This window comes from Anguilla rostrata, chromosome 10 (genome assembly GCF_018555375.3).
Source record: "Anguilla rostrata isolate EN2019 chromosome 10, ASM1855537v3, whole genome shotgun sequence".
NCBI lineage: Eukaryota > Metazoa > Chordata > Actinopteri > Anguilliformes > Anguillidae > Anguilla > Anguilla rostrata.
Genome location: NC_057942.1, coordinates 3,759,883 through 3,787,361, shown reverse-complemented (window position 1 = coordinate 3,787,361; position 27,479 = coordinate 3,759,883). Strand labels below are relative to the sequence as shown.

The 27,479-nt window shown below is 46.9% G+C and overlaps 1 protein-coding gene across 2 annotated transcripts; it reads right to left on the bottom strand.

Moving 5' to 3' along the window:
- Window positions 1–1,495: 1,495 nt before the first annotated feature.
- trpv4 (transient receptor potential cation channel, subfamily V, member 4) lies at window positions 1,496–26,944 on the bottom strand. Of its 2 annotated transcripts, none has more exons than XM_064353524.1 (16): window positions 26,566–26,944; window positions 18,580–18,998; window positions 16,797–16,972; window positions 14,805–14,957; window positions 11,647–11,787; window positions 8,470–8,768; window positions 7,782–7,961; window positions 7,251–7,409; window positions 6,828–6,920; window positions 4,312–4,385; window positions 3,817–3,982; window positions 3,247–3,313; window positions 2,852–3,159; window positions 2,353–2,480; window positions 1,910–2,028; window positions 1,496–1,799 (listed from the first exon to the last, which is right to left on the bottom strand). In XM_064353524.1, exons 2-16 carry the CDS (start codon window positions 18,954–18,956, stop codon window positions 1,669–1,671), a joined length of 2,571 nt encoding a protein of 856 aa, XP_064209594.1. In that variant the 5' UTR covers window positions 18,957–18,998; window positions 26,566–26,944; the 3' UTR covers window positions 1,496–1,668. The 2 variants fall into 2 exon arrangements, with proteins under 2 accessions (XP_064209594.1, XP_064209593.1); XM_064353523.1 differs by having other exon boundaries at window positions 26,616–26,944.
- Window positions 26,945–27,479: the final 535 nt, after the last annotated feature.

The window sequence follows — 27,479 nt, the reverse complement described above, 5'->3', positions numbered from 1 at the left end:
AATAGGTGCTTCCTCTGCCAAGATTGTTTTTCCTTATTGATTACTTCAACCCTAGAGCAGGCACTGTCTCGTAAACAAAAGGCAGATCATCCGCTCTCCAGTGGCACAAACTCTACTGTCGTCACCTAAATTACTTGCTAATCTTGGAGATACATTAACATTACATAATCACTGCACTTTTTATAAAACGCAAAAGCAAAAAGGTCACTGACCTCTACAGTACTTGACTACAATTCATATTTATTATGGCGATGGCAGTGTGGACTGGTTCGTATATTTCTTAGTATATTTCTTTTTAAAAGATCTATAATCTAGATTTTACCAATTAGTCACCCATATTGGAACTAAAACGGCAGGGAATGAATGTGTCACCATGGCATATTCATAGAATAAGCCCAGTAAAGCTATGACAGATCGGACCAAGCTGAAGAAAACGTGACTTAAATGTTGGCTAAGATTGGCGTTAAATTTACTGACCAAAAGACAGATGAGGCGCTGCCGTCAGGAAGCAGTTGTCCTCCCACAGCCGTCCGCTAGCAGCTTCATCTCAGACACAGTGTATCTGATCCTGAAATATCTCCAGTTTTTTTTTTTCATGCTGATGTTTTAAAAAAATAAATAAATAAAATCAGCCCTATGTTAACATACAGGGTAAAAAAAGTCTCATTTTCTCAAATGGTCTATGTCAGTGGTCTCCAACCCTGGTCCTGGAGAGCTTACAGGGTCTGCTGGTTTTCATAGTGACTCTGCACTTCGTGAATCAATTAGATCAGTTGATTACACAGTTAACTCAACTCACCTGGTGTCTTGGGTCTCAATTGCAGATTTTAAAGTGAAAACAAAAAGCAGCAGACCCTGTAGCTCTCCAGGACCAGGGTTGGAGACCACTGGTCTACGTGTCTCAGCCATCCCAGGATCTAGTTGGTGTCTAACTGCTGTACGGTCAGAACATTTGACGGGTTTTCCGAAACGTCGGCCATGTTACGTGCCGGTCTACCGAGGCCTGAGCTCTCTTCGTCTTCTCTGAAAGTCCCTGAGCAAACCTTACAAAAACACAGACACGTATGACACACACACACATGAACAGATCTCTGGTTAAGTGACGTTTCCTTTCAAAACGTCTTCACATACGTTCTGCCTCCATTCCTGAAAAAAAGCAGCGGCCCGTCCTCAGGCCGTCCCCCCTGGGTGTCTCTGGCGTCCAAAAGATCAGGTTGAGGGGCGAGCTTCACCCCAGGCCGTCCTGGTGGGGTACCCAGAGGCCCTCAGCGTTTGCACCAGTGTCCTTCAGCAGAGTCCATGATAACCGTAGCACCAGAGCAGTGCCCCGGCCATCAGCCAACACATTCATCGTACATATTATATTCCTTAATGGAGAAACTAAAAGCTTAAGATTAATGACAAAAATATATCCTATATATGTAGTATATGCACCAACTAGTTTGATTCAAGTTCACTTTGGCATGAAGTTGTATTTGGCTATTTTTTAATTTGGGGGGGGAAAAAAAAGTTTTGTCCCTTGTCCCTTTTCTTTGGAAACATACAGCATCTTCACGTATCCTAAAAACTCAAAATGTACAAAAAGTAAGTCTGTGGGCGGAGTCTGTGTCCTGTCCAATCGCGTGTCAGTCCCCTGGTGGATGGCGGCCCCTCATTGGCTCGGCTGCCTCAGTGCTGGCCCAAGCTGTTGGGCCGTTCCCTGTGTCCCGGGTGCAGGGGCTCCATCTCCACCACCATGTCCCCCGGGGGGGGGCTCTTATTCAGCTCCACCACCCGCGGGACCACCGTGGACCAGCGGTCTGCAGGAGAGAGAGCGAGAGAGAGAGAGAGAGGGAGAGCCAGGCTCTGTAAGTACAGCTCTGTCAGCGGTACGCACGAGCAGCGGGGCAGCGTCGGAAGCGTCTCCCACCTCTCCTCAGCCCCCGCGCGGTCTGCTGGATGCCGTGCTGGTACGTCTCGTTCTTGCCCGGGTCCTCGTTTATGATGCCCAGGTTCTGGTTCCAGTGGGACCAGTTGACCTCATCCACCCTGTGAGGGGAACACGTGAAGGGGTTTCAACACGGACCGAACCGCCAAATCACAGAACCGCCAAACCACCGACCCGCCAGACCGCCAAATCACCGACCCGCCAAACCGCCCACGGCTCGTTCCCACCGCTCAACCCCTTTAGCGCGTGAGGTCGCCAGTGTGCGGTTAGAATGTTCTTAACCGAACATTCTAACGCTGATGTCACAATCGCGACTGGCAATGGAATGCAACGGAAAGTTCTAGAACACTAACTCAGGACTTACTATTGAACCTGCTGTTCAAAGGATTCATGGGAGTTACATTGTTACATTGAATAGCCCGAACCTGAAGCACCACCTGCGATCAGGTGTCCCATCCCAGTTCTTGCCCACCGTGACCATCTCTCCCGCCCGGAAAGACTTGCGCAGACACACGGGGAAGGAGCGCTCGATGTCCAAGATGGTTGTAGCCCACTGATAGAGGTAGATGGGACATGTAACGTTAACTTGGTGGGGGGGGGGTGAGAGGGTAAATACTGCCGCCACAGTTCAAAGGTCCACACACGTAGAAGCTGACAGCACATACAGGAAGCACAGGTATAGGCCGCCGAGGTCAAAGGGCATGAAGACTTTTTAGTTTCCTCCTGTTGTTTCTGGAAAAACAACAGCGGGGCCAGCCTCAGCTTGTCTGTGACTGAGTGAGTGATGAAGTTACACCATTGGCCGGCCGAGTTATGAAGTCACACCATTGGTCGGCCGGTCCAGCCATATACTAGGCTTTGACCTGGTGGTCTTGTTTTATTTATTTTTTCATATTCATAAATTCCAAAGTCCACCCCCCTCACCTGCAGCTTCCAGATCTTCTTGCTCTCCTTGGAGACCTGGTCCACCGTCTCCCCCATCAGGGCGATCAGCATGTTGAGCAGCAGCACAAAGGTGAGGATGATGTAGGTGACCTGCAGGATGAGGAAGACCACGGGGTACCGGGTGTTCTCCACCATGTCCAGGTCGCCCATGCCGATGGTCAGCTTGAACAGGTTCAGCAGGAAGCGGCTGAAGGTCTGCGTGTCGCGGCACTCCGGGTAGGTGGGGCAGCCCGCGGGCGGGCACGGTTCACCTGGCCCGGGACAGGCGGGCAGGAGGGACGCCAGAGCTGGGGAGGAAGGGGGGGGGGGTGGTTTACTAAACATCCCAAATCAGAGCACCTGAGGACAAGCGGTGAAGGACGGGCGGTACCCACCTGAGGCGTACCCGATCATGAAGAGCACGTAGACCAGCAGGAACCGGAACAGGTCCTTGAACAGAATCTGAAACCCAAACGTTTTGTTTTTAAAAACAGCGTGAGCGCGGATGAGAGGCAGAGGCGGGCTCCGCGAGCTCTTCAGGGCCACGCCGTGTCACTCGATGAATGGGGCCCTAAATGACATAAACACCGCTCCCTGTCAGGCAATCAGCGCAATACAGGGCCTAAATGCACCCGGCAGCTGGGATTCCTTTACATTTAAGAGAGGGAGGAAGGGGGAAAAAAAAAAAAGGTCAAAAAATTGCCAGAGTGCGCAATTTAGTTCCCATTCAAGCTCTGGATAAAGAATCCATACTAACCATTGAGCCACAGATCCTGTTCGGAACCTAATTACACGATTGTCTAGTAAAGGATGTTTTTCTTTATTTTATTTTATTTTATTTTTTTACCCCCACCGAGTGGCACTCAAACCATCTACTGAGGGATGGAGAGTTTGGGGTCCTGCTCGCTGTACCACACCCCCACCCCCACCCCGCCCTGCCCCCCCCCCCCCCCATCTCAGCTCACCTTCTGAATCATGATGCTGTAGGTTCCCGTCAGCTTCAGGCCCCTGGTGAAGTAGAGGGTGTTCATCCAGCCCAGCACCAGGGCGAACACCATCACGCACAGGTAGGCCTCGATCCCGGACAGGTACAGCGCCGCGGTGACCAGCACCAGCACCGAGTAGACGAAGCTGAGGCAGGGAAGCCGGTTAGCGGGTTAGCGTCAGGCCTTCAGGAGGTTGGCACGGCAACCCGCACCCGCGCGGCGTGCAGGCGCAGCGCAATTAGCAGCTTACGTTTTTCCGAAACGCGCGATAAAATTTTAAAAAAAAACGCTAATATAATGACGCTCGTCTGTATCGACTGGCCTCCACACCTCTGCTTCTCTCTGAGCGATCGGTTTAATTAAAGGTGATGTTAATTAGAAAATACAGCGTTGGGGTGGGTTGGGGTTGGGGTTGGAGTGGGGGTGGGGGGGTGGGGGGGGGGGGGGTTAAATAACGAAGGTCCTGAGTCTTACTAGAGCAGTTGAAAGGAGCCGTCGATGAATAAGGAGTTCACTCCCGGACATTTCTTCAGGAAAAGATCCTTAATCTAAAGAGAAGGAGAGAGAGAGAGACAGACAGAGAGAGAGAGAGAGAGAGGGAGAGAGAGACGTAGACAACAGAGAGACATAAAGAGAGAAGATAAACAGAGAGCAGAACAAAAGAGAAAGAGAGAGAGAGAGAGATTTTTTATTTTAAATGAACTTGCAGTATTCACACAATTATAAAGTCTATGAATAGAAATATTAAAAACAACTTTACTACAACAAAGTAAACATGTTTAAACAATTAGAAAATCTTAAAATCTTATCTAAAAAACAATGCCAAAGACCAAATCATCATTTACTACAGAACAAGTAGCTTCAGTAAAACACTGCTGATTTCTCCGTTATTCAAAATCAACCCAGATCCTAGGGTTGTGAGATAAATATTACTTGATTAATCAAATAATTGATTATTGTTATTTATTCTTTTTTTATTGCTATTTATTATTTTTTATTAATGTTTAAATTTTTTTACATTAATCATTTACTATGCTTTGGCAAAACAAGAGTATTTGTCACGCCAATAAAGCTCAATTTGAATTGAATCAAATTGAGAGAGAGAGAGAGAGAGAGAGAGAGCTGAGGTGGGAAGGTAGAGAGAGAGATGGAGTGGGAGAGTGTGTGTGTGTGTGAGAGAGAGAGATAGATGGAGTGGGAGAGTGTGTGAGAGAGAGAGATGGAGTGGGAGAGTGTATGTGAGTGTGTGAAAGAGAGAGATGGAGTGGGAGAGTGCGTGAGAGAGAGAGATGGAGTGGGAGAGTGAGAGAGAGAGAGATGGAGTGGGAGAGTGTGTGAGTGAGAGAGAGAGAGTGGAAGGTGGAGAGTGGTGGAGATGTGAGAGAGAGAGAGATGGAGTGGGAGAGAGAGAGAGAAATGGATGGAAGTGTGGTGAAAGAGAGAGATGGAGTGGGAGAGAGAGAGAAATAAAAGCCCTTGTAATCAACAGGACTGATCTGAAACTCAACATGCAACACCACTGAGGCCGCCCGGAGCCACACATCAATCAGACAAGCGCCGGAGATAAAGAAATAATAAGCAGACGAGAGAGAACAAAACACAGATTAATCACAGAAAGAAAAAAGAAAAGAAAAAACAGCACAGTGCTGCTTCCTGTTTCTAAGCGGAGCGTCAGTGCTCACTTCCTGTCGCACGGTATTCTAAACACAGACAGGTCGAGCGACCACCCGCCTGACCGCTGAACATTAAAATATCCAGTTCCCACGTCCCACACGCGAATAACGTGCAGCAATCAATCTCAGGGTGGTGGGGGAGGGACACGCGGTCCTGTGCTGGAGCTGTGACTTAGCCTAGGGGACGCTGGAAAGAGCAGGCGACCAATGGAAGCCAGGCAGCCTCCGTCCAACAAGGCCCACGCACTGGGGATGGGGGAAAACGCGATATGAAACTGAATTATTAATAAATTAGTCCTGAAATTGATAAATATTTAATTGGTTAATTACCTCTGCCCGAGCTTACTGCATTCGGCTTCCACTTGATTGTCTGAATTTGCAACGATGTTTTATTACACACAAAACAAAAAAAAAAAGAGTCCGTGATCTCTTATCCAAAGAAAATTACAGGGTTTTACATGGGGAAATACGGGGAGATGCATTAATTACACAGGAGCAAGAAAAACTACATTATAATTATAATATAATCTGACATATGTACAGAATAGCATGTAATTCAGAAAATAAGCATAAAACGGTTTTAGGCTCGTCAAAAACACCCGGCGATTTTTCCTCACAAGCAGCACACCTACGCTGTACCGCCAACGCGTGCGTGTCGCCCGAGCGATGATCTATATCACGAGCGATTTCATTTTTCAAATCTCGGTGAGTGATGGGAGGGACGGGGGTCCGGGTGCGAGGCACGAGACATAAATTTTAGGGGGAGGGTTGGAGACCGGCGGCACGCCAGCGCCCCCGCCGGAGCGCGTGCGTCGCGGTAATTACGGGTTATCGTTTGTCATTTCGCTCCGGCAAATACGGCAACCTAACAAGGTTCTGCCCCCCGGGGTATCTTTTAAATTGAATAGGAGACTCGGGCCTTTCCAATAATGGAGCTTCAGAAGGTGGAACCCAGGGCAGGGTTGAGAGAGAGAGAGAGAGGCTGAATGAGAGAGAGGCAGAGAGGGAGAGAGGGAGAGACGGAGGGGGAGAGGGAGTGGGGAGAGGAGAGAGAGTGGCGTGAGGGGGAGAGTGGGAGGGAGAGAGAGAGAGATAGAGAGAGAGAAGATCTTTGGCAAAGGCAGGAAAATGAACAGGGAGGAGGGGATGCTGAATTGTGAAGAGAACCTGAAGAAAAATATCAAAGGACAAAACACAAATCGTTATCTCCTCTCTGGTAACGCTGGCAACAGTAGCAGTGAAACATTCTAAGGAGTTGTTCTTAAGCTATAAAGAGCTTTGGGAATTCTACCGGGGAGGGGGGGGGGGGGTACCCACATTGGTGATGAAGAAGAAAATTCCTGAGAACAGCGTCACAACTTCTCCAGCCAGGCGCAGGTAGTCCGTGGAGGTGATGTAGGTGTAGGGCAGCTAAGGGGGGGAGGGGGAGGGGGTAGAGCACACAGGGAGCACAGGGTTAGTCCCCAGAACAGGTAGATACGATCCCACCCCCACCCCTCCCCCTCCACCCCACCTCCCCGCAAGTTAAGTTTATTTGACATGGGCATCAACAATTACACTGGAGAAACCAGATGCATTGCTTACATGCTAATTCTCAACACTTGTCCACAGGAGGCTTTGAAAGAAAACAAAACAAAAAAAAAACAATAGAGTAAAATGTACAATTAAAATACAGCGGAAAAAAAAACCATTATAGTGAGAATTAACAGCAATCCCCCTCAGCCAATCAGCACGTCGCACCTTTCCCCCGGAGGGCCGGTAGTAGGCCACCAGGGTGAAGATGATCATGGTGGCCAGGTAAGACACCACGCTGATGTAGAAGGTGGCCGCCGCAAACTTCTGCCACTTGGCCCGCAGGAGCTCGTTGATTGGCTCCACCGCCAGCATCTCGTGTCGATTCTGTCAAGAGACGGACGGACGGACGGACGGAAGGACGGGGGGTCAGTACGAATATCGTTTTCGAGGTCACGTAGAACACTCGCAGTCACGCGGAGGCGAGATCGGAAAAGCCGAACGCTCTTCTTCTCCACGTTTGAAATTCAAAGTGCATTTTTTTTTTGTTGCACAAAACAAGGGAATGCAGCACCAGACAGGAAAACAAGTGCTGATGGGGCCCTTACGTGCAGTAAACCATCAGACAAATATACACTCCTTTAAGCTAGCACTGACCCGCCAGGTGTCTGTACGCTAACGGATGAATCGAACCCGCGATGTTTAAGTTACAGGACCAACACCTTAGCCGTTATACTACACTGCCGCCCCCACACACACCTCGATGCGGCTGTTGTACGCCAGGATCTCCAGCACGGACACCTCCTCCCCACAGGTGTCCACGGAGGAGAGGTCATACAGAGAGGAGTAGACCGGTCCGTACGCCCAGTCCTTAAACTTGCGGGACAGGTGACGGGTGTCCTCGTCCTTGATCTCCCGGCGAATGATGTGCTGGAACACCTGCAGGGAACAGGATGTGCTCGACAGGGTCAAAGGTCGCGGAGCCAGGGATGTAATCTGAACTGACGGTGCCGCACAGCAAAATGCTCAGTGTCAAAACAATTCTGACGGAGTAGATTTTATCTGCATAAGTATAATGGACTGAGTTCATCTTACTGTGAAAGCATATGACTGTATGTCCACACATGTAACTTCATAGAACCACAAGTTATATGATTTATCCAGGTCTGACACACAGATACACACACATACACACGCACGTACACTCAAACACACATGCTCATGTTCACACACACATACCTGCACACACATATATACTCACACACATAAGCACACACACTCACATGCACACACTCGCACATACACACACACACACCCCCACACTATACGCACTCACACACACACACACACCCGTGCATTCTGGGACACAACACACCCCCCCACACACACACACACACACCCCCCACAGACGCCGAACCCCCCCTTTCCCGCCGGGCGGCGCGCTCACCCCGATCTTGCCCAGCTTGGCGGCCATCATGAGCGGGGACATGCCGTCGCTGTCGAGCACGTCCTCCAGGCTGCAGTCGGGGTGCAGCCGGGCGCACTTCACCAGCAGCAGGTCGTACATCTTGGTGACGAAGCGCGTGTTCTCGCGCGTGTTGTCGGCGATGTGCACCAGCGCGTGCAGCACCGTGTTGCCCCGCGAGTCCTGCCGCCGCAGGTCCGCCGCCTTGTGGCCGTTCTCCGTCAGGTAGTGCACCATGTCCGGCTGGTTGGTGCAGGCCGCCAGCGACAGCGGCAGCTCGCCTGGGTCGGAGACGAACGGACAGGGGTCACTCGGGCCTACTTACCCTGTCGCTCCGGCACACTTTAATAATAATAATAATAATAATAATAATAATAATAATCACTTTATTTATACAGCACTTTTCATGCAATGGTTTGCAGCCCAAAGTGCTTCACAGAAGAGCATTCGCAATTAAAAGAATTGGAAAATAGAAAAAAATAGGGCAATGGAAAATCATTTCATTCCAAACCTAACAAAGCAAACCTCAATCAACAGCTAGAACAGGGCTGCCCAACCCTGTTCCTGGTACAGTACAGTAGCTCTCCAGGAATAGGGTTGGTTACCTCTGAAGTAAAGGATAATAATGCATCTTATTATTCTCCCATTTTATGTACAAGGCTTTGTATAATTGTATTATTTTTATTGTATATATTTTCCATTGCCCTATTTTTTCTGTTTTCCACTGGTTACCACTGGTTTACTCTGAGGATGCTGTTAACTGATCCGAACATCACCACACATCCAACACCACCATTTTTCTACCTGTAGTGCTACATGCAGAAAATCAGCTCTTGCTCATGCAACTGCTACAGCTAATTAATTAGATGACCCAATAATGTAGTTCATTTGCTTTGCCGTAAAATCGGAATTATTCCTGTGTAGCTGAAACCCAGCTGGGAACGCTGAACCTCTATTTTATAAAGAGGTGAAGCTAATTATAATACACAAGCGGGGGTAGCTATAATGAGCGATCGCGCGCGCTCTGACGCTACGGTGCGGTAAACCGGAGGTGGTCTGGCACGGAGCCAGCCAGGCTAGTCCGAATCGAGGGCTCGCGCGAATGCGCTTCAACTGTCACTCTGGGGGCCGTTGGGACAAAAGAAGCCGTTGATCCAGTTTCCTTAGCCCCCCCGTTCTCCCCTCCGTGAAAGCCGCTTTAGACGGATATTTGAGAAAACGGTTCGTCCAAACCGCGGTGCTCCCGGCTATCCCTGTGACAGAGCGCGGAGGGAAGGCTGAGACTGAGCTGTTGCCACGGGTGACAGATTACTTCGCGCTGTCACCTCGCATAGAAACGCTCCTCTTCATCAATTTGCACGGGTCCTCGGTGTGTTTTTGCGTGATTACTAAATCATATTAGCTGTCAGCGCCGTCAGCTTCTCAATTCAATTGCACCACGAAGCCTCCACAACAAATTACTCATACCCATAGTCATGTTGTGCAGCACAGGGATTTCGAGATCGACAGCAGCTGTAGCTTAACCCTAATATAAAATCATTACCGGAAAGTTAAGGATGTAAACATTAGGCTATAATGAAATCATCAGGCCAAAAGAAATGGGGAATTTTTTGGGGAAATGATAACGGCTATCCGGATTGTGCGTTCAGCGAAATGAGTTGTTTAAGAAGTGGGTGAATACACCTGAGGGCTGATGGCTTTAACGTCAGCAGCCCTGTCCACTGTGACAGACACAGGGCGTCCTCTCTCTCTGCGGTGGGGAGGAGATGAACTTTAACTCCGAACCGCTTGCATTATGGCCTCTTGACAGCAGAGGGCAGTGCAGACCCAGGAGGAGCACCAACGGCCTTTCAGCCACAGACCTCTATGTGTTCTGTGGCAGGAACTATGAGAGGTTTTATTTTGGTTTTTTTTTCCACATTAAAGACAGAGGCACCTTTCAGAAAATGGGCGTATGCACTTTCTTGTCCAGGTTCTAGTTCTTAAATCTATTTATAGAAATTCCTTTCTTATTCATTAATGGTAAATGGTAAATGGACTGCATTTATATAGCGCTTTTATCCAAAGCGCTTTACAATTGATGCCTCTCATTCGCCAGAGCAGTTAGGGGTTAGGTGTCTTGCTCAAGGACACTTCGACACGCCCAGGGCGGGGTTTGAACCGGCAACCCTCCGACTGCCAGACAATCGGTCTTACCTCCTGAGCTATATCGCCCCGCGATATATAAGCACTGAATTCAATTTGTTTCTACCTCAGTCTTCAGGTCTTCCTACTCATTACCTCCTACTGCCGATGTAGGGTTTGTTTTCCGGTTTTTTGGGTAGGAAATGACGCACATGTGGCACTTCAGGCGTCAGTACTCTCTCCTAACTACGCACAACAATGTTCAGAACTCTTACAGAGTACATAGGGTCTGTACTGGACTCACAGAGTCCAAATACATCTGTTAGAATTGAATTAACACTGGACATCTTACAGTGGTAGGATCTTGGCGTTCTGTACCCCTGTACAGAACAAACTGACATAGCAAGTCTTATACAGCTGTTCTGTATTTTATTTTGAAGCACACATCTTTTAAAGAGTAGCACTTAATTCCAAATGATTGGAGCCATATGGCTGTTTTTTTTTTTAATTGAGTCAACATAGAGTGACACTCATGAAGCTGCAAAATCGTAAAATAGTATTTTTTGTTAAAAATTACCTCATTACATCTGGAAAAAGAAGCACAACAAAAATATGAGAAATTATTAAAGACTAGGGAGTGGAAACCGTTCATTTTGAAGATCAGAGACCGGTGCGGTGAGACAACACTAGCCAACAGAACGGCAAAGGGCCTATAAATAGCCATGTGAACATGACTGTCGATACAGATGCAGCGGACCTCAATGGCGGCGTCACTGTGATATCCACTTTATTTGGCGGTTTGTGCAAATTTCCGCGTCGTGTGGGGCTGGCCAAACCGTCCGGGACCTCCGACCAAAACCCTCAGTCCACACGGTTTATTTGGGTGTTTGAGTGCCAGGTGGGTGGGGACGTATTCTCCAGGGGGGGCGGGCCCACACCCCCTAACCCACATGCAGAGGTTGCCAAGCAGAGCGGTGAATTGTGGGTGACCTGGGGAGAGGGAGAGGGAGAGAGAGAGCGGGTGGATCCGCTCACCGAAGTAGAAGTAGCCGCCCTCGTCTTTGGGCTGGAAGAAGCGCCCTCGAGCCTGAGCGTGAACGTCGGCCCCCTTCTCCACCAGGAGCTCCACGTAGTGCTTACAGCGCCTCTCTATGGCTATGTGCAGCGCTGTCTGACCTGCGGGGTGGTGGGGGGGGGGGGGGGGGGGGGTAGAGGAGAGGGAGAGAGGGAGAGGAGGGGCAGGGGAGAGGGGAGAGGGGGTAGAGAGAGGGGAAGAGGAGGAGGGAGAGAGGGAGAGGAGGAGGACAGCAACAAGGGGGTAGAAAGAAAGATGGAGGGAAAGAGATAGCGAGGCAGAGAGGAGGAGAGTGAAAAGAGGGAGAGAGAGAATATTTATTTAATGAAAAAAATCTGAAAAAAGAATCAATACTACATGTATAGTACGTGCATAATGCAAATACACATTTCAAATACACGCATTTTAAATTATACCCATCTCTGCCGATGGTGTCTTGTCACAGTGAAGGTAACAAGAACAACATCATTCAGACAGTGAGTATTATCGCCTTCTTTAAAAAAAAATAATAATAATAAAAAACGTCTCTCACCTAGGAGAGTTTTTTGTTTTGTGAATTTCAGCACCCCAGTCAACGCAGTTGCACTTAACAACCAAGCTTGGTGCCAAACATTTGTGTTCAAAACAAAGGTAACTCCACTAATGCCTCGTCAAAGCAGTTAAAATAAAATAAAATAAAAAACTGCTATTAAAGCATTTCCTGACACCATTAACAGAACAGGTGAAATATTGTCAGAACTTATTACTTTAATTTCTCCTTGTTCTTGCTGGAAAATTAGCATATTGGACTTTTTACGCTTTCCAGTCTAATATTCCCAGGATTGTCTTGGAAGAAAGGGAGAGTTAATAACTCGCATTATATATTTCTCCATTATTAATTATTAAGTGAATCTCATTATAAATTCAGTTCCAATTGCAGTTCAAATAAAATGCCTACCTATAGAAAAATTAAACTAAAATTTGAAGTCAAAGTAAAAAAACAATGTACGACAAAATACACCACTACTTAAATATACAATAAAATACATCACTAAATTGGGGGAAAAAAAGTTAATTTGGGTAGGAGAGGGTGTGGAGGTGGGGGTGCGGCAGGGGTAACAGTGGGAGTGGTTATCTCAACAAAAAAAACATTTCAGTCTCCAGCCTCTAAGTCCCAAAGTTGCCACCAGAAATGCATTAGGGCTGGGGTTGAAGTTGATATTGCCGCACATAGCGATATTTGAAAATGACAAGCAATGACACCATGTTTTTTTTTCCATCCATGTTTTTAAAATCCTTCGAACGCTGTCAAGCCCGATACGATACACATTAATAAACCTTTGACCCTTCCTGGAGTCTGGACGGCAGCCAACCCAAACACATTTATGTAAGCACTTTTCAGAGTGCTTATATTCATCAGCATGGTGTCTTGGCTGTTCCATACAGACCCCCGACCCAACTGTTCCTTTAACGGCTTGCATAGGAACGGATGTTGATGTTCTGAGATTGAACGCGTACTTGTGTACAGGTGCAAAGCAAACGAAACAAAACAAAAAAAAAGAGATGCGTGTGTCAGAAGGTAGTCACCGGGCCTGCCAGAAATAACAGAACGAGCGAACGCTCACCAAAATTCAAAGCCGAAAAATCTCCCGAGGCACTCTTCATACTCGGCCTACCCTGAGCCTGCTTCACACCGCTGGAATGGAGCAGGAATTCCCCGTCCTTAATCCGGTTTATTTAGGCGGAATCGTAAGGTTACCGTGTTACAAAGGCTCCCACAGAATAAAGAGATTAAGGGGGGCTGGGGGGAGAAAAAAATTCCTCCCCCCCCAAACAAAAAAGAGAATGAGACAACAAAACTCCCCCCAGCCTCAGTCATCGACTTCAAAAGAACGCTCAAAAAACAAGTTGCCTTGAAATATTGAGTATTCTAAACTGTTTTTTTTTTTCAGTGGGGCCACACATCCCAGCCTGTTGGAGAAGTGAGAGATGTGTAATTTTAATCAGAGGTATGTTGAGATTGGGAGGCGCCATTTTAACTTTTTTAACCACACGCTCAGAGGTGAACAGAAATGGAACACCGACCGTACTTGGCCATCCACTTTCGACAGGAACTGCATTTAATGTGGCTCTGTGTTTGTTTGTGAGCATAAAAATAGAAAAAAAAAACACTTTGACGGGTGGCTAAAAGTAGGTACTGGAGCAACTGGGTTAGGACTCCACAGGAAAGCCAAAAATAATTAAATCCGAGACATTAAATCCAAAAACCAGGCTAAGGAATGAAAAGCATGTTTGAATTGGTGTGTGTCAAATTTGCCGGTCTCATTTACAAATCATAAATAGAAGCAGCATTGAGTAATAAATTAAAAAATCCACGGTTCTGGGTGGTCAATTTTCCTCTTCCCTTGACTCTGTTGCATGTCAAGGTTAATGCCAAGTTACAGGCTTATGGGTGCCACTAGATAGACTACATAACTACTGATATTTAGCATGCCTTCTGGTGGTATCATCTGTGGAAGTTATTACATATATCTGAATATTATCATCTAAAATCAGCAGAACGTGGGTATGTCATTTGCAACACTTGCCAGGGCAAAGTGTAAGGTACTTCTGTCTCAAAAAAAAAAACTTTTTCTGATAACATAACAGTTACATAAGGCGGAAAAAAAAAAAAAAATTTCAATATCAGCACTCATATTACTGATAAAAGATCTGAAAATAACAGTTATTCGGAATGGCGAAAGAAGACAAAGTGAAATCATAATATTCCTGATGTCATCGCTGACAGTTGTCATAGCGGAGACTTAGCGAGTCGAATGGGGGTAATGTAAGATCTGTGGGGTCAATCTAGGCATTACGAATTTTAACGGACACCCCTGTCCGGTGGTGTTCTGAAGGAGCCAATGAGAAGGCTTCGGTCTGGGCGAGGTCAGCCTTGTTGGACTAACGGGGCGGCCACGGACCGGCAGGGGCGGGACACGCTCGGCTCGCCCCCCCCCCCCCACCGTTTCCAGGAAGGGCTCCGCCCACGGAAGAACAAATGAGGCTGACCTGCGGGGTGCGTTGCCTGGCAACAGGGGGTCAGGGGTCAGGGGTTAAAGGTTGGAACAGTGAGAATGCAGGAAACAGAGAGCCTCACCCCGGTAGTAGACGTCCCGGAAGGGCGTGTTGACGAACTCCCGCAGGTTGCCCGTCCGCTCGGCTACGTCGATCAGGAAGGGGATGGTGTCGTTCCGACCGCCGAACAGGTTGAGCAGCGCTTTGGGCAGGCAGGTCTTCCCCGTGGAGGGCTCTGGACGGAAGAGGGGAGGGAGCGAGGGAGGGGAGAGGAGAGGACATGGAGATAGAGAGAGGGAAGGATAGGGTTATTAACACAACACAACACAACATAATGACGAGAACTGGCCATTCAGCCCAACAATGCTCGCCATTTTTCCTGACTGAATTAGTGCTCTGATTACCTACAGACTAGATCGTTTCTAACAGCATATCAAGCCTGGTCTTGAAAATCCCCAGGGTTTCTGACTCTGCTACGTGACCTGGCAGGCTATTCCACACATTGACTACTCTCTGCGTGAAAAACTTCTTCCTAATATTGGTTAGCATAGTTAACTTGCGCTAGCACTTTGCTGATGCAGAATCTTCTCTCACTGGTCTGGGTATGCTGTGAGACAGGTCTGGAACTACAGCTCCCAGAAGGCACTTCAGTTTCTCCTATATTGAAGTTTGGTCTGATTATCCGCTAAGTGACTGTAACGTAATGAAAGTGCGCTGTGTGGAGTCTCTGGGTTTTGGCGAACAGTGAAATCTTCACCTCAAAATCCTTCTGCTCATTTATATCAAAATGTGAGAGCAAGCACGGAGAGCAGGAAGGCCTGGTTCTTGCGATTTGTGTTAAAGTGGTGAAGCTTTCTACTCTCTTTTCAGTCACTCTTCAGTGCGGACAGACAGTTTGCCGTGACTTCTGGCTGCTACTTGTCAGATGCGGTCAAAGCCCCCGTCACCAGAGGTCACAGGAAACGATCCCTGGGCCCCCACCCCTCCCCCCCCCCACCCCCTACTCACAATAGCTCTGAAATAGCTTCTCTTCCACAGGCCTCCCTCAAACAAAGCCCAAAATAACAGCCGCAAGGGAGAAATACTTTAGGTTAATGTTTTGGCGGGAAGGGGAGAGAGTTTAAACAACTGTCTGCGATTAACAAGCTCCCGTCCGCTGGCTTTCCGTAGAAGCGCCACACAGCGCTGAACGGACAGTGAGAAAACGGGTCCCCTAACCCAGCACGTTCTGCGACTTTGATGGTGTTGTTACTTGTGGACAAATAACATGTGGTCCGACCAAAGGTCCTCTCCAATTCGACCGTTCCTATAACAGTAGGCTGAGAACCCTGAATCCGCTTGTGGGGGGGATCTTCAGGCATTTGGCACCTAAGTGCACAAGGCGTGGTTTGAGAACTTTTGCCAGTATTCTTTAAGTATTCCGAGTAGGTACTTGATAGTATTCCTGCTCAGCCCAAGAGATGGGGGTTTCGGGGGAAGGCAATTTTAATTTCTCTCGTTTTGTAATTGTTTCATTGAATAATTTAAATTTTAGCGATGTCCCTTGCCATTAAAAAAAACGTAAAAATGGGTCCTTGCCCAAACATAATGTATTTAAATCTTGATGGCAGATCAGGCTCCCACTTCCTGCTGTAAATGACCCCGCCTCCTCCTCTTTCTGATTGGGCGCCTGACAGCACCAATCCCATGCAATGCTGCTCACAGAAGGCATCTCAATGCATGAAAGTCCTGCATGTGTAAAAACACACATATTGCACCTACTAACATAAATGTCTTATGTAGTGAATAAATAAACAGTGTTTTCCCTCAGATATGATTTATAAAAACAACTCGATTCAAAGCATTGTAGTTCAGGATTGGGCACGTTTCTAAGTGTCATTATCTTAAATCTTATTTATTTTTTTTATTTTATTTTGTACTGTTTGAATTGTATTTCCTGGAACCGCTCAGCCACAACACTCATGAAAAATAGATTTTAATCTCAATGGGACTGGTGAAACAAAGGATAAATAAATAAATTAATTAATAAATAAACACAACCAGGTTGCCGTCTTTCCTTCTGTTGGGATCTGACCTTTGAACTCCTCGTCCGTCAGCCTCTTGTCCGTGCCCAGGAGGTACTCGAGCAGGCCCTCCAGGGCCCGGGTGTCGGCCCGGGACACCGCGCTGAAGAGGATGGCGCGATTAAACACCTTCAGCACCTTCGGGGGGTCGGGGGTCACGCTCCTATCCGGCTCGACCTCCGTCTTACTGTGGGAGAGACCAAAAACGCGAGTCGGTTAGGAGAAGAGAGAGTCACTACTGATACCCATCGCCGGGCGAGCAGCTCAAGTTGCAATTCTTTCATCTTTTTTTTTTTTTTCATGTTTCTTCTTCCAGCGAGAACATTTCTTCTGCATACAGAACAGAGCCAGGTAATAGAAGTATTGGCAGTCTTGATGCCCAGAAAGAAAAGGTTTTTTTTTTTTTTTTTTTTTTTTTTCTTTCATCGGCTGGCTTTGAGTTCAACATCTTGAGCACCTGGTTCGAATAGCAAAGAAATTCCGGGGAGCTACCGGTCGGTTAATCGAAAAGTGTTTGGCAGCTGTGCGCGGTCTCTCAGTTCGTTGATGACATACCCACACAGCGGATGATCAGACACGTCACATTCCTGAAGGAAAATCCCGAGATTAATTAAACGAATTAATTTTTCACCAAATTAATTTTCAGATCAGAATAACTGAATTTCAGATTGGACTTTCCTGATCTTTCTTTAGGACCCAATACCTGGTGGAAAGATATGAAGTCTCGTTGCATACAGATGTTACAAAAAACATTTGCGTGTTACAAAAAAACGTAGTTCAGAGCACCTTGTTCTCGCACCCCCACCCCGCCCAGCTCAGCCCCAGCCCCGCCCCGCCCCGCCCCGCCGCGGCAGGCCCCTGTTGGCGAGGCATCGTGTGGCGGCACTGTTGACGCGAGCGGCCGTGCCAAAAACTACGAACCCGAACTTGCTCGCTCCCTCCGCCCTCCTCCACCCTCCTCCGCCCTCCTCCACCGTGCCGTAAACAGAGCTCTCTGTGTTCGGAGGGGGGGGGGACAGCACCGGAGTCGGCAACAGGGCGCGACTGAAACCTTACTTCACCGGCACCTCAGACGACAACGCAGCTCTCTGTGTCCCTCCCGAACACACCTACGCCAGCGTGGCTTTGGGTACGAACGCCCGGCCCGGCTGCGCAGCTGAGCAAGCACAGCGGCCCCACGACAAGAGCTTACTCAGAAAGGTAAGGGTCACCAAGAGACCACGGACACACACACAAATACGCACACAAGCACGAACACACACACACACACACACACAAACACACACACACGCACACGCACACACACACAAACACGCACACACATCAAAGATTTGAAGGCCAGAACCTTCTCATATTCGGCCGTCTACAACGTCTGTAAATAAAATAAACGCTGCATTAATCTACACAGTAAACACTTTAAAACAGCAGCAGTGCACATCCATGGCTGCTTAATTAGACTCAGATGAGCACCCCCCGCAGAGACATCCAGATGCAGATCCATGCGTGAATGAGCTCCACGGCACCAGCTTCAGACTCACCCCAGGGGTTGCCAGATGCCCGTCATTATCCCCTCCCATATTTTTATAAAAATCCCCCACCTTTAATTCACGCCTTACGCATTTCCAAAAGCTTTTCCCTAAGCCACCTTTTTTTAATTTTTTTTTTTATAAACGAGTAATTGACTCCAATACATTTTGTTCTTCCACTGAAGTGTACCAGAAGTTTGCTTCATACATTTTGAGTTTTTTTTTTTTTTTTTTTTAAATTACCCCACATTTGTGACCCAAAGCTCACCCCCGAGGCAGCATCTTCCTCTTGCGCTTCTGATTGGCCGGCTGGCGGTAGGTGCCGTAGTCGAAGAGCGAGTCCATGGGCGCCTTCTTGGGGCCGATCACCACGGGCGACTCGTAGCTGGAGGACTCCAGGTGGTCCGTCGAGTTCGACGGCCCCTTCTTGAAGGCCCCCTGGAACTTCATGCGGAGGTTCTGCCGGTTCTCCCCGGGCCTGGGGGGGGGCTGGGGGGCGGCGGTGGCGGCGGCGGCGGGCGGGGGCGTCTCCTCGCTCTCGAAGAGGTTGGCGAGCGAGGACAGCGGGAAGGAGGCGTCGTTCTCCGCCGGGACCTCGCCCCCCTCCCCGGCCACGCCGGTGGGGGGCTCGTCCGGCTCTGTCATGGTGAGACGGTACCGTCCCGGGATGCTCGAGGTGGAGGGAACCTGCAGGGGCGAGGGGTGAGGGGTGAGGGAGGGGGCACATGCAATCACCCAATCAGATTCCAAGAACACAACACAGCAGACAGTCCCCCTCCTGTTTCACGGATCACCTGAGATCAGACACCTGAACACACCTACGGGGCCATTTGAACGAGAAAATTTAACTCAACTAAACTAAATTAAGTTAAACTAAAATCTGCAATTACTGTAAGAGTCATTTATGATGGAACGGAACATGTCAGTCACTGGATACGATGCTATGGAACTGGTCAACGGACTCTTTGTGTTTTGATATGGCCCCATGTGACCACCCCTATGGGCAGAGTTATGGTCTACTGACCCTGTGGTGTGGCGTGCTAGCCAGCCGGACGTTTGGCTGTTGAACCCTCTGGATTTCTGTCCGTGACCACAGGGCATCAGACTGCCCAGACCTTTGGAGCGGTGGGATTTTTCCGAAATTTGTTTTAGACCAGGAAGTTTCTTTCAATTTTCTCAACGGCGTGACGGAAGTCTGCTTCATGATTGCAAGACTGCACTGCCCTCCAGCAACTCCTTGTTAAGCTTTGCTGTTGCACAAGGTTTGCTGTTGCATAAGGTTTAGTGCTAAGTCAATACTAACAGAGTTCACATTAGTCCAAGTGTACTTTTAATTGAACATCTTGCAGTGTAAGCACTCACTGCATTACAAAATTGGCAAAACATTTTTAATAGCCTATTTACGTTACGATTGCCAAAACAGTTTTGACGATTTTAAAACACGACATCAGCTTTATCCAAGCTGCAATCGAATGCTGTTGCTCTCTCTCTCTCTCTCTCTCTGTCTGTCTCTCTCTTCATCCAGACATACTTAGGACACAAGAAAACAGCTGGGTTTCCACAGACAGCGGCGCATCGTGAGACAGAGCACTAATGAACGCGATACTCATTTGGCCACGCTGTTTGCAAGAAGCCGTCGCTGACAGATGACTAGGTTTCACTCGGCGATGCCGCGTGCGTCGCCATCATCACGGTAACAAATTCCACTCATTAGCCTCGCAGTCCAATTTAGCGGGAAGAGACACTGACAGCTCCAGCTGATCCCCGCTATTTCCATCTTACTTCATTAACTCCGGAATGAAAACGCCGCCCGTTTCCCTGCGATCGAATTGAATAATCGACAAATACATTTTTTTTTTAAATCCAAAATTATTTGCGGTGAAAGCATTAGATTCACTCAGGAGAGGCTATTGGTGTCTGCTCAAAGTACGGGAAGAACTACATGTGCTGAAAAAAAAGGACCCAGTGTTACTCTACGAGTCAGACAGAGCTTCAAATCTCTTCCTGCTTCTCCAAAGTTATCTATTACTATCACAAACATTTTATCGCTATCCCCTAGCAGGACCCCTTTGGTGTCCCGGAGAACTACTAGCCCTGGTGGGCATTGTTCCCATCGTAATGAGGGCATACATTTTTACAAAAATACAGTCCAGTAAGCGCACACAAATCTGCATAGTTAAATAAACAGAAAGACACTATATTAGATTCATTATTCATTATTATTTCCCAGCATGCACACACGCCCACGCATATTTACATATTTGTATATTTGTTTGTCTTCTGTTGCCTATACATTGTGGATGTTCTTGTTAATAACCCGTATAATGTTGACAGGTTTTTGTCTTAAATGTATAAGCTGCTGCTCCACCTCAGTGCTTAAGATGCCAAACTGTAATGGATGCCTGGCATTATTTCATGACTAGGAAAAGCATAAAAAAGCATAAATATCAGCAATTGGTGACTCAACATGGCCTTATCGGTCACTTGAACAACCACACCTGTCCCAAAATAGATAAGACGCAGATACACAGCAATTTTGGGATATCAGGGACACTTGTACAAAAGGCATTATCTCTTTTTATTTATAAATGGCTTGATTCAGACAGGAGATTGCTGCCAGGGAACTGACTGCTTCCGATACTTATATTTAGGCCCGGCGTAGAGTACACATCTTCAGATACGCTTATCACCATTGTTACTCCATTTCCCTGTTTTTTTTTACTTTAGGGAAGTTTGCCCCTGTCCATGCACATTAATTTAAATGAAATGACAATTGTGCCCAATTTTACAGAACAAGGTCTTTCCAGCAAAAACAAAGACAGTTGCAGCTCTTTTGGCCGGCATGCAGTTCAAACCATTTGTTTTTAGCAGCTCCAGGTTTTTAAATTTTTTTAATTAACTTAAAAACTATTTGCAACCGACTAAATGCTGTAGTATCCCAGCAGGCAGCGGTACAGTCATTACCACTGTTGGGCCTGAGAAAAAATGCTCATTAACAAAGAATCCCAGCTAGTAGGCATGCAGTAGCCCACTAGCGTCACATCTGTCGGTCCGTTAGCATCTAGAAACGCGTCACCAAATTGTTCTATCAACGAGCCGTACTGGCAAGGCAGCCCACGTGAGAATCAGCTGTTAAGAGAATGCAAGATAGTTGATGAACGGTGTAATGCAGACCCAGGTCAAATACGCATTTGTTTTGGATTCAAATACTTTTTCTGTGCTCTATTGATCTTGCCTGGTGTGATTTTGGCCTGCCAATACGACCAGAAGTTTGGGGTTTGCACTGTTTGAAGGTATTTCATTGGTTCCAATACACCAGACAAGATCACCAAAGTGTGGAAAGGTATTTGAATCCAAAACAAATACGTATTTGACCCAGGTCTGGTGTACTGCCCATTTGCAAAAAACGCTGGCACTGTGGTTGTCCACGCAAGTTCAGTAGGTGCTTGCTGGTCTTTATCGAGGTTCCCGCCAACGTCGCTAGCTCCTATTATGATCACAGTTAGATTCCCTGGGCCTATGAATATCTTGTGCCACAGTCTGTTCTTCCAGAATGTTTTGCTCAGTTATCTTGAGCAGCCTCCCTCCACCCCCCACCACCATATTATACACAGCTCCTGTGATTTTAACAATAACACTTAAAGTTTAAAAACACAATACCCCAGCATTCCACCTCCACCAGATTTACAATATACCCTCTCTCTGTAGATGTTTGGCATTCCTTGAATACTTTTATTCTACGGCACAATACGTTCAGCGGCTGGCTTCATTTTATTACCAACATAACTCTCATACATCTTCGGTTACGGGCCTTGCTTATAATCAGGAAAGCCAGTTACATAAGAAAGTGTATTTGGCTGAGTTCCTTCCGTATACTTTTACTGCAGTCGTTCAATGTAAATGGGATACAGGCGTCACCGTTATCTACCTGCTCATCGATACCGATGGCAGAATTAATTTCTCACTGGTGAACATTCAATCTCCGGCATCTGAGCGCCACGGCAACACAAGACTTTGGGCAGAAAGCGGCACCATCCTGTCACAGGGGAAAAAACAAACAAATAAATCCTGCTTATTTATCCAGAAACTCTGTGGTGTTGCAGGAAGTGAGTGCGAGAGGGAATGATGTGTCTCAGCTGGAGGAGTCCCACGTTCAGGTTTTGGGTTTGGACTTTTTTTTAGCCACTGGAGTCAACCACACAGGATTCGGTGCGACGCTGGGCATCGTCCCCAGCCCATACTGTACACACAGTGTCTGCGGAGAACAGAGCGATAATTCACCAGCGTGGCGTGAGGTCACGGTACAAGAGCCCCCCCCCACTTCCCACAACCGTTTCCTGCTGGGGCCCCCCATTCCAGACGCCCGTCTGCACAGAGAAGCATACGCCCCAAGTTCTCACACCGCTGGCCTGTTTTGTTTATCATGGGGGGGGGGTGGCGGGGGGGCAGGGGGTGGGGTGGGTCCAGTGAGAAGATCATGAGCTGGAGTCAGCCGAAGTGGAATACAAACAAAGTCACCGGGTGTGGGCGGCAGGGGGGTGGGGGGGGGAGACTGGCCAGGGGAAACGGACTCTCTTCCCGAGAGAGAGAAGGGCTTCTTTACAGTCTCAGCAGAAACAAAAAAAACCAGGGGCTTAATTTTCTCAGGCAATCAAAACACGACGTGTGAGTCATCCCAGAGGTGTCCGGGAAAGCAGGTTTTTCGTCGAACGGAGACAGCGGACAAGCGACAAACGGCCTCGGCCGCGATAATACCGCCAGCTAACAATCATCGCCGTCACCACCAATTCCTCGTCTGAGACTTTCTGACACTGAAGACAAACGAAACAAAAGGTTTGGATAAGATATGACTGGGAAAGAATAAGATTGTGTATGTGTATATACTCCCCCACCCCACCCACCCCCTTACAAAGATATACAGTACCAAGACTTCCTCTCTTGGAACACTGCAGCTCTGACACAACACAGGATCTCCCGAGAGCACCGTGTGTGCACACGGGATTGTGGGATACGGAAGTCATCCACATAAGTCTCGCTGTTTTAGAAGCCGCCGTTCTGACAAGTCAAAACCTGTCGTAAAGTTTTTACCGCCAGCCCGCCAGACTCGCCAGTTCACTGTTCAACCGTAGAAAAGGGCCGTGTTGTTCTTGTGTACCAAGTCCTGTGCCTTACGATACAGGCCTTGAGATAGCGCTCATATATTTAACTGATTTCCCTTTTATTTCACTTGCAGGTCTAACATGCGGATCTCGATCATGCCACACAAATATGGGAAAATAAAAACAGTAAAAGCGACCGACGATAAAGTTACATTCATGGAGACTTCATGTTTTGCCTATCATTCTCAAACTTTGACCTCATGATTGTTGCTATCTTATGTATTTTGCAGTTTTTCCACTGAAACAGATTTATTTTTTGTCATAAATGTGTTCAAACACAAATTCATTCACTTCACTGTGGTTCTTGAATAAACATGATTTCACATCTATCTGAATCACAAAATGACATTCGAATTTGTTTAAACATTTTTTCACTTATTAGACATAAGACAATCCGATTGAGCTGAATAAAAATAACCCAAGATTTCTCTTTAACACGGTAAACAAACGAACAAACTAAAATTAAATCTCCGGAATCTGCAAGTCACACTCTCAATTACAGCAGTAATGGTTTCACAACCTTTATTTAATGAGAAATTAGAGACTATCAGAGGCCGGATCTGCCAGACGTCTTCTTCTCCGAGCATCACTTTTCCGAAAAGCCTGTGAAATGGGGCGACATAGCTCAGGAGGTAAGACCGATTGTCTGGCAGTCGGAGGGTTGCCGGTTCAAACCCCACCCTGGGCGTGTCAAAGTGTCCTTGAGCAAGACACCTAACCCCTAACTGCTCTGGCGAATGAGAGGCATCAATTGTAAAGCGCTTTGGATAAAAGCGCTATATAAATGCAGTCCATTTACCATTTACCAAAAGGCCGGCAATGAGATACTGCAGAATAAAGCTTCCGATTGAAACGCTACACTGTTTAATTCCTACTGGAGCAGATGAGCTGACCAAACTGGTTATACTTTCAATACCAGCTACATGCCCGCTTGATCCAACGCCAACAGCAATGGTTAAAGAAAACTTCCGCCTCTGCTGGGCCAACACAAACTTAAAATCATTAAGACATCCCAGTGAACAGGATGCGGGTTGCAGTTCCTGAAGATGGCTGCTATTAGACCAATATTTATAAGATAGGATATGATGAGGTACAATTTATTAAACCCCCGTGGGGTAATCTGTCCTCTGCTTTTAACCTGTCCTATTTGCTTAGGAGCAGTAGGCAGCTACAGTGCACAGCGCCCGGGGACTGACTCCAGTTCTGAGGCCAGTGCCTTAGTCGAGGGCAATGGCAGGAGTGCACCTAACCTGACATAATGGTAAATGGTAAATGGACTGCATTTATATAGCGCTTTTATCCAAAGCGCTTTACAATTGATGCCTCTCATTCGCCAGAGCAGCTATGGGTTAGGGGTTAGGTGTCTTGCTCAAGGACACTTCGACATGCCCAGGGCGGGGTTTGAACCGGCAACCCTCCGACTGCCAGACAATCGGTCTTACCTCCTGAGCTATGTTGCCCCATCATGCATGTCTTTGGGTGTGGGAGGAGAATGTAGTTCCCGGAGGAAACCCACGCGAACACGGGGAGAACATGCAAGCCCCACACAGAGAAGATCCGGTTGGCTGGGACTCAAACCCGTAACCTCCTTCTTGTGCTAACAGTGATAACCACTGTGCCACCTTGCCACCCAAACCTCATCCTAAGAAACCTCATCGGTAACAAATCTCATCTCGAGCCCTGATGATCTAATAAAAACTACAGACCTTTCCTCAAAAGTCTGTTTCCTCTCTAAGATACTAGAGACAGCTGTTGTTACGCAACTCAGAGCGAACAATATCCTTGAAACTTTCCAGGGAGGATTTAGGTCTAACCACAGTTCTGAAACCGCACTTGTCAAGGCATGATTTACTACTGCCATCACACTGCAATTCTTTATCTACACAAGTGCTTCTTGGCCTAAGTACAGCTTTTGACCATGAGATAATGAGATTCTATTGGACAGATTCCGGAATTATGTTGGACTTCTCGGACAGGCACTCTCTTTGTTTAAATTATATGTGGCCGGACCCAATATATTCAAATGAATTAAGAATTAAAGAAGAAGGTTAAGTACAGGGCTGACTTCAAGGCTTTTGCTTATAACTTTCAAAGTGTTCCATGGACTAGCACAAATATAGTTATCAGACATGCTTCAACCTCACAAGCTCATTCTCAAGATGCAGGTTATCTAGTAGTCCCAAGAATTTGACAGGTGTCTGTGTAAAAACAGCAAAATACTTAAGACTAAAGTATTTTGTCCAAAAGGTTAAAAAAAAAGGGAAAAATGTAAAATATGTAATTTTATTATTCAGATGGATATGTTTCTGACGGTTATTCTGCAGTTGGGAAGCTCTGTAAGAAGCGACTCTACCACCTGTTAAATTTTTGGAAATTCTTGATTGACAGCGTCCCTCAAAAATATAATAACATGGGATTCATACTTTTATTATTTGTCAGTTATTGAAACTGACATCAACAGAATATTCTATTTTAACGCGGCCCAAAATCCCTGGCGGCGGCCCCTGTGCGCGTGGGTCCGTTAAGAGTCAGCCTGTGACATCTCTATTAGACAGCTTCTTTTCCTTCTCATCTTTCTCAGGATGGTAGATTGGCATGGTTCTGCATCTATTAGTCACATGATCAAAACACAACTTTAAACTGGATTTTACGTAAAGTGTCCCATATATTTCCCATCGGCTTGTATGGCGCCACGTGATTTCCAGAGTTGTTTTATTTATATTTATTTTTTTGTCTTCCAAATACATACAAACTCAAGAAAACTATTAAATGACAATAAAGAGTATGTTCTTACTCCTTGACCACACTGAAATCCACTCAATTGTTCACCTTTTTTACTTAAACTTCACTGAGAAATAGCACAGTTAACCAAGCCCCAGTTCCTGTTTCAGAACATTGTGTTTTTGTAACAAAACTCTTTTCACCTCTTGAAAGCAGTGGAAACATTTAAGGCTGAAAATAACTACGAAGAAAGACATAATCTCTTCAAAGTAAATCTGTTTGAGTTTGTCAGGTTCTGAATAATTGCATTTTCAATAGGAAAAAATTACGCAACTCAGACCAAATCGCACCCAAAAAGAAACGCGTCTGCCTACCTTGGGCGTCAATAAATTATTTGTGCAGATGCCAACTCGAATGTCGTTACCTGACTTGAACTTCACGGTGACAAAGACAAGACTTCAAAACAATCTGTTCGTAGGTTATATGTTTTCCTTAGTGTTCACTCAGGGGGAAATCCTTGTCTTCTGTGTTTCACGTAAGTTATCCTTTCTCCCAGTTTTCGTCTACACTTCGCGCGTCAGTGCTTAGTTCCCCCCCTCCTAGAAAACAAACTGCACTCTTTGTACCAATGCAGGTACGCTTTTCAAGACTTTACATGTTTAGCTTTGTGTGTGTTCACCGCCCCCGTGACATCCCGATACTTTCGGCCGGGGAATGGGTGGGGACACAGACCAACGCGGTAATTGACCGACACCGTCACGTTCTGCTTACGTTAAACGAACACCGGGTACCGCCTAAGGAACCGCAATTCAATACCTCATTTTCTCATTGAATGAACAGACGTAAATTGGGTTGCCCAGACTGTATACACCAAATGGGGATTTGTACCCCGCTAGTCCCGATATGTAATGAAACTTGCCGTGGAAAACGTTTTTGAGCATTTTGCAGTTCACGTCAGAGTTGGTATACATAAGTACGAAGAGGGAACAGCAAGCTCTTGACGTGGTCTAATGTAAAACATAGCGGGTTTATATTAACTGTATATTATATCAAGTTATTTTCAGTTATTTATACTTCCTTTAGTGATCATCGTCGTGTATGACCTTTTTGAAACCAATATACAAAGCAATTCATGAGTGTATTGAACTGCACATGAGTGTGCATGAGTGTGTATTGAACCGCACAGGTCTTTAGAGTAAAACCTTAGAGAACATCGCCCTCTAGTGGCTAGCTGGAATACTGTAACTAAAACGTTTGGGCACTGCATTGTGAACAATGGAGAGATGCT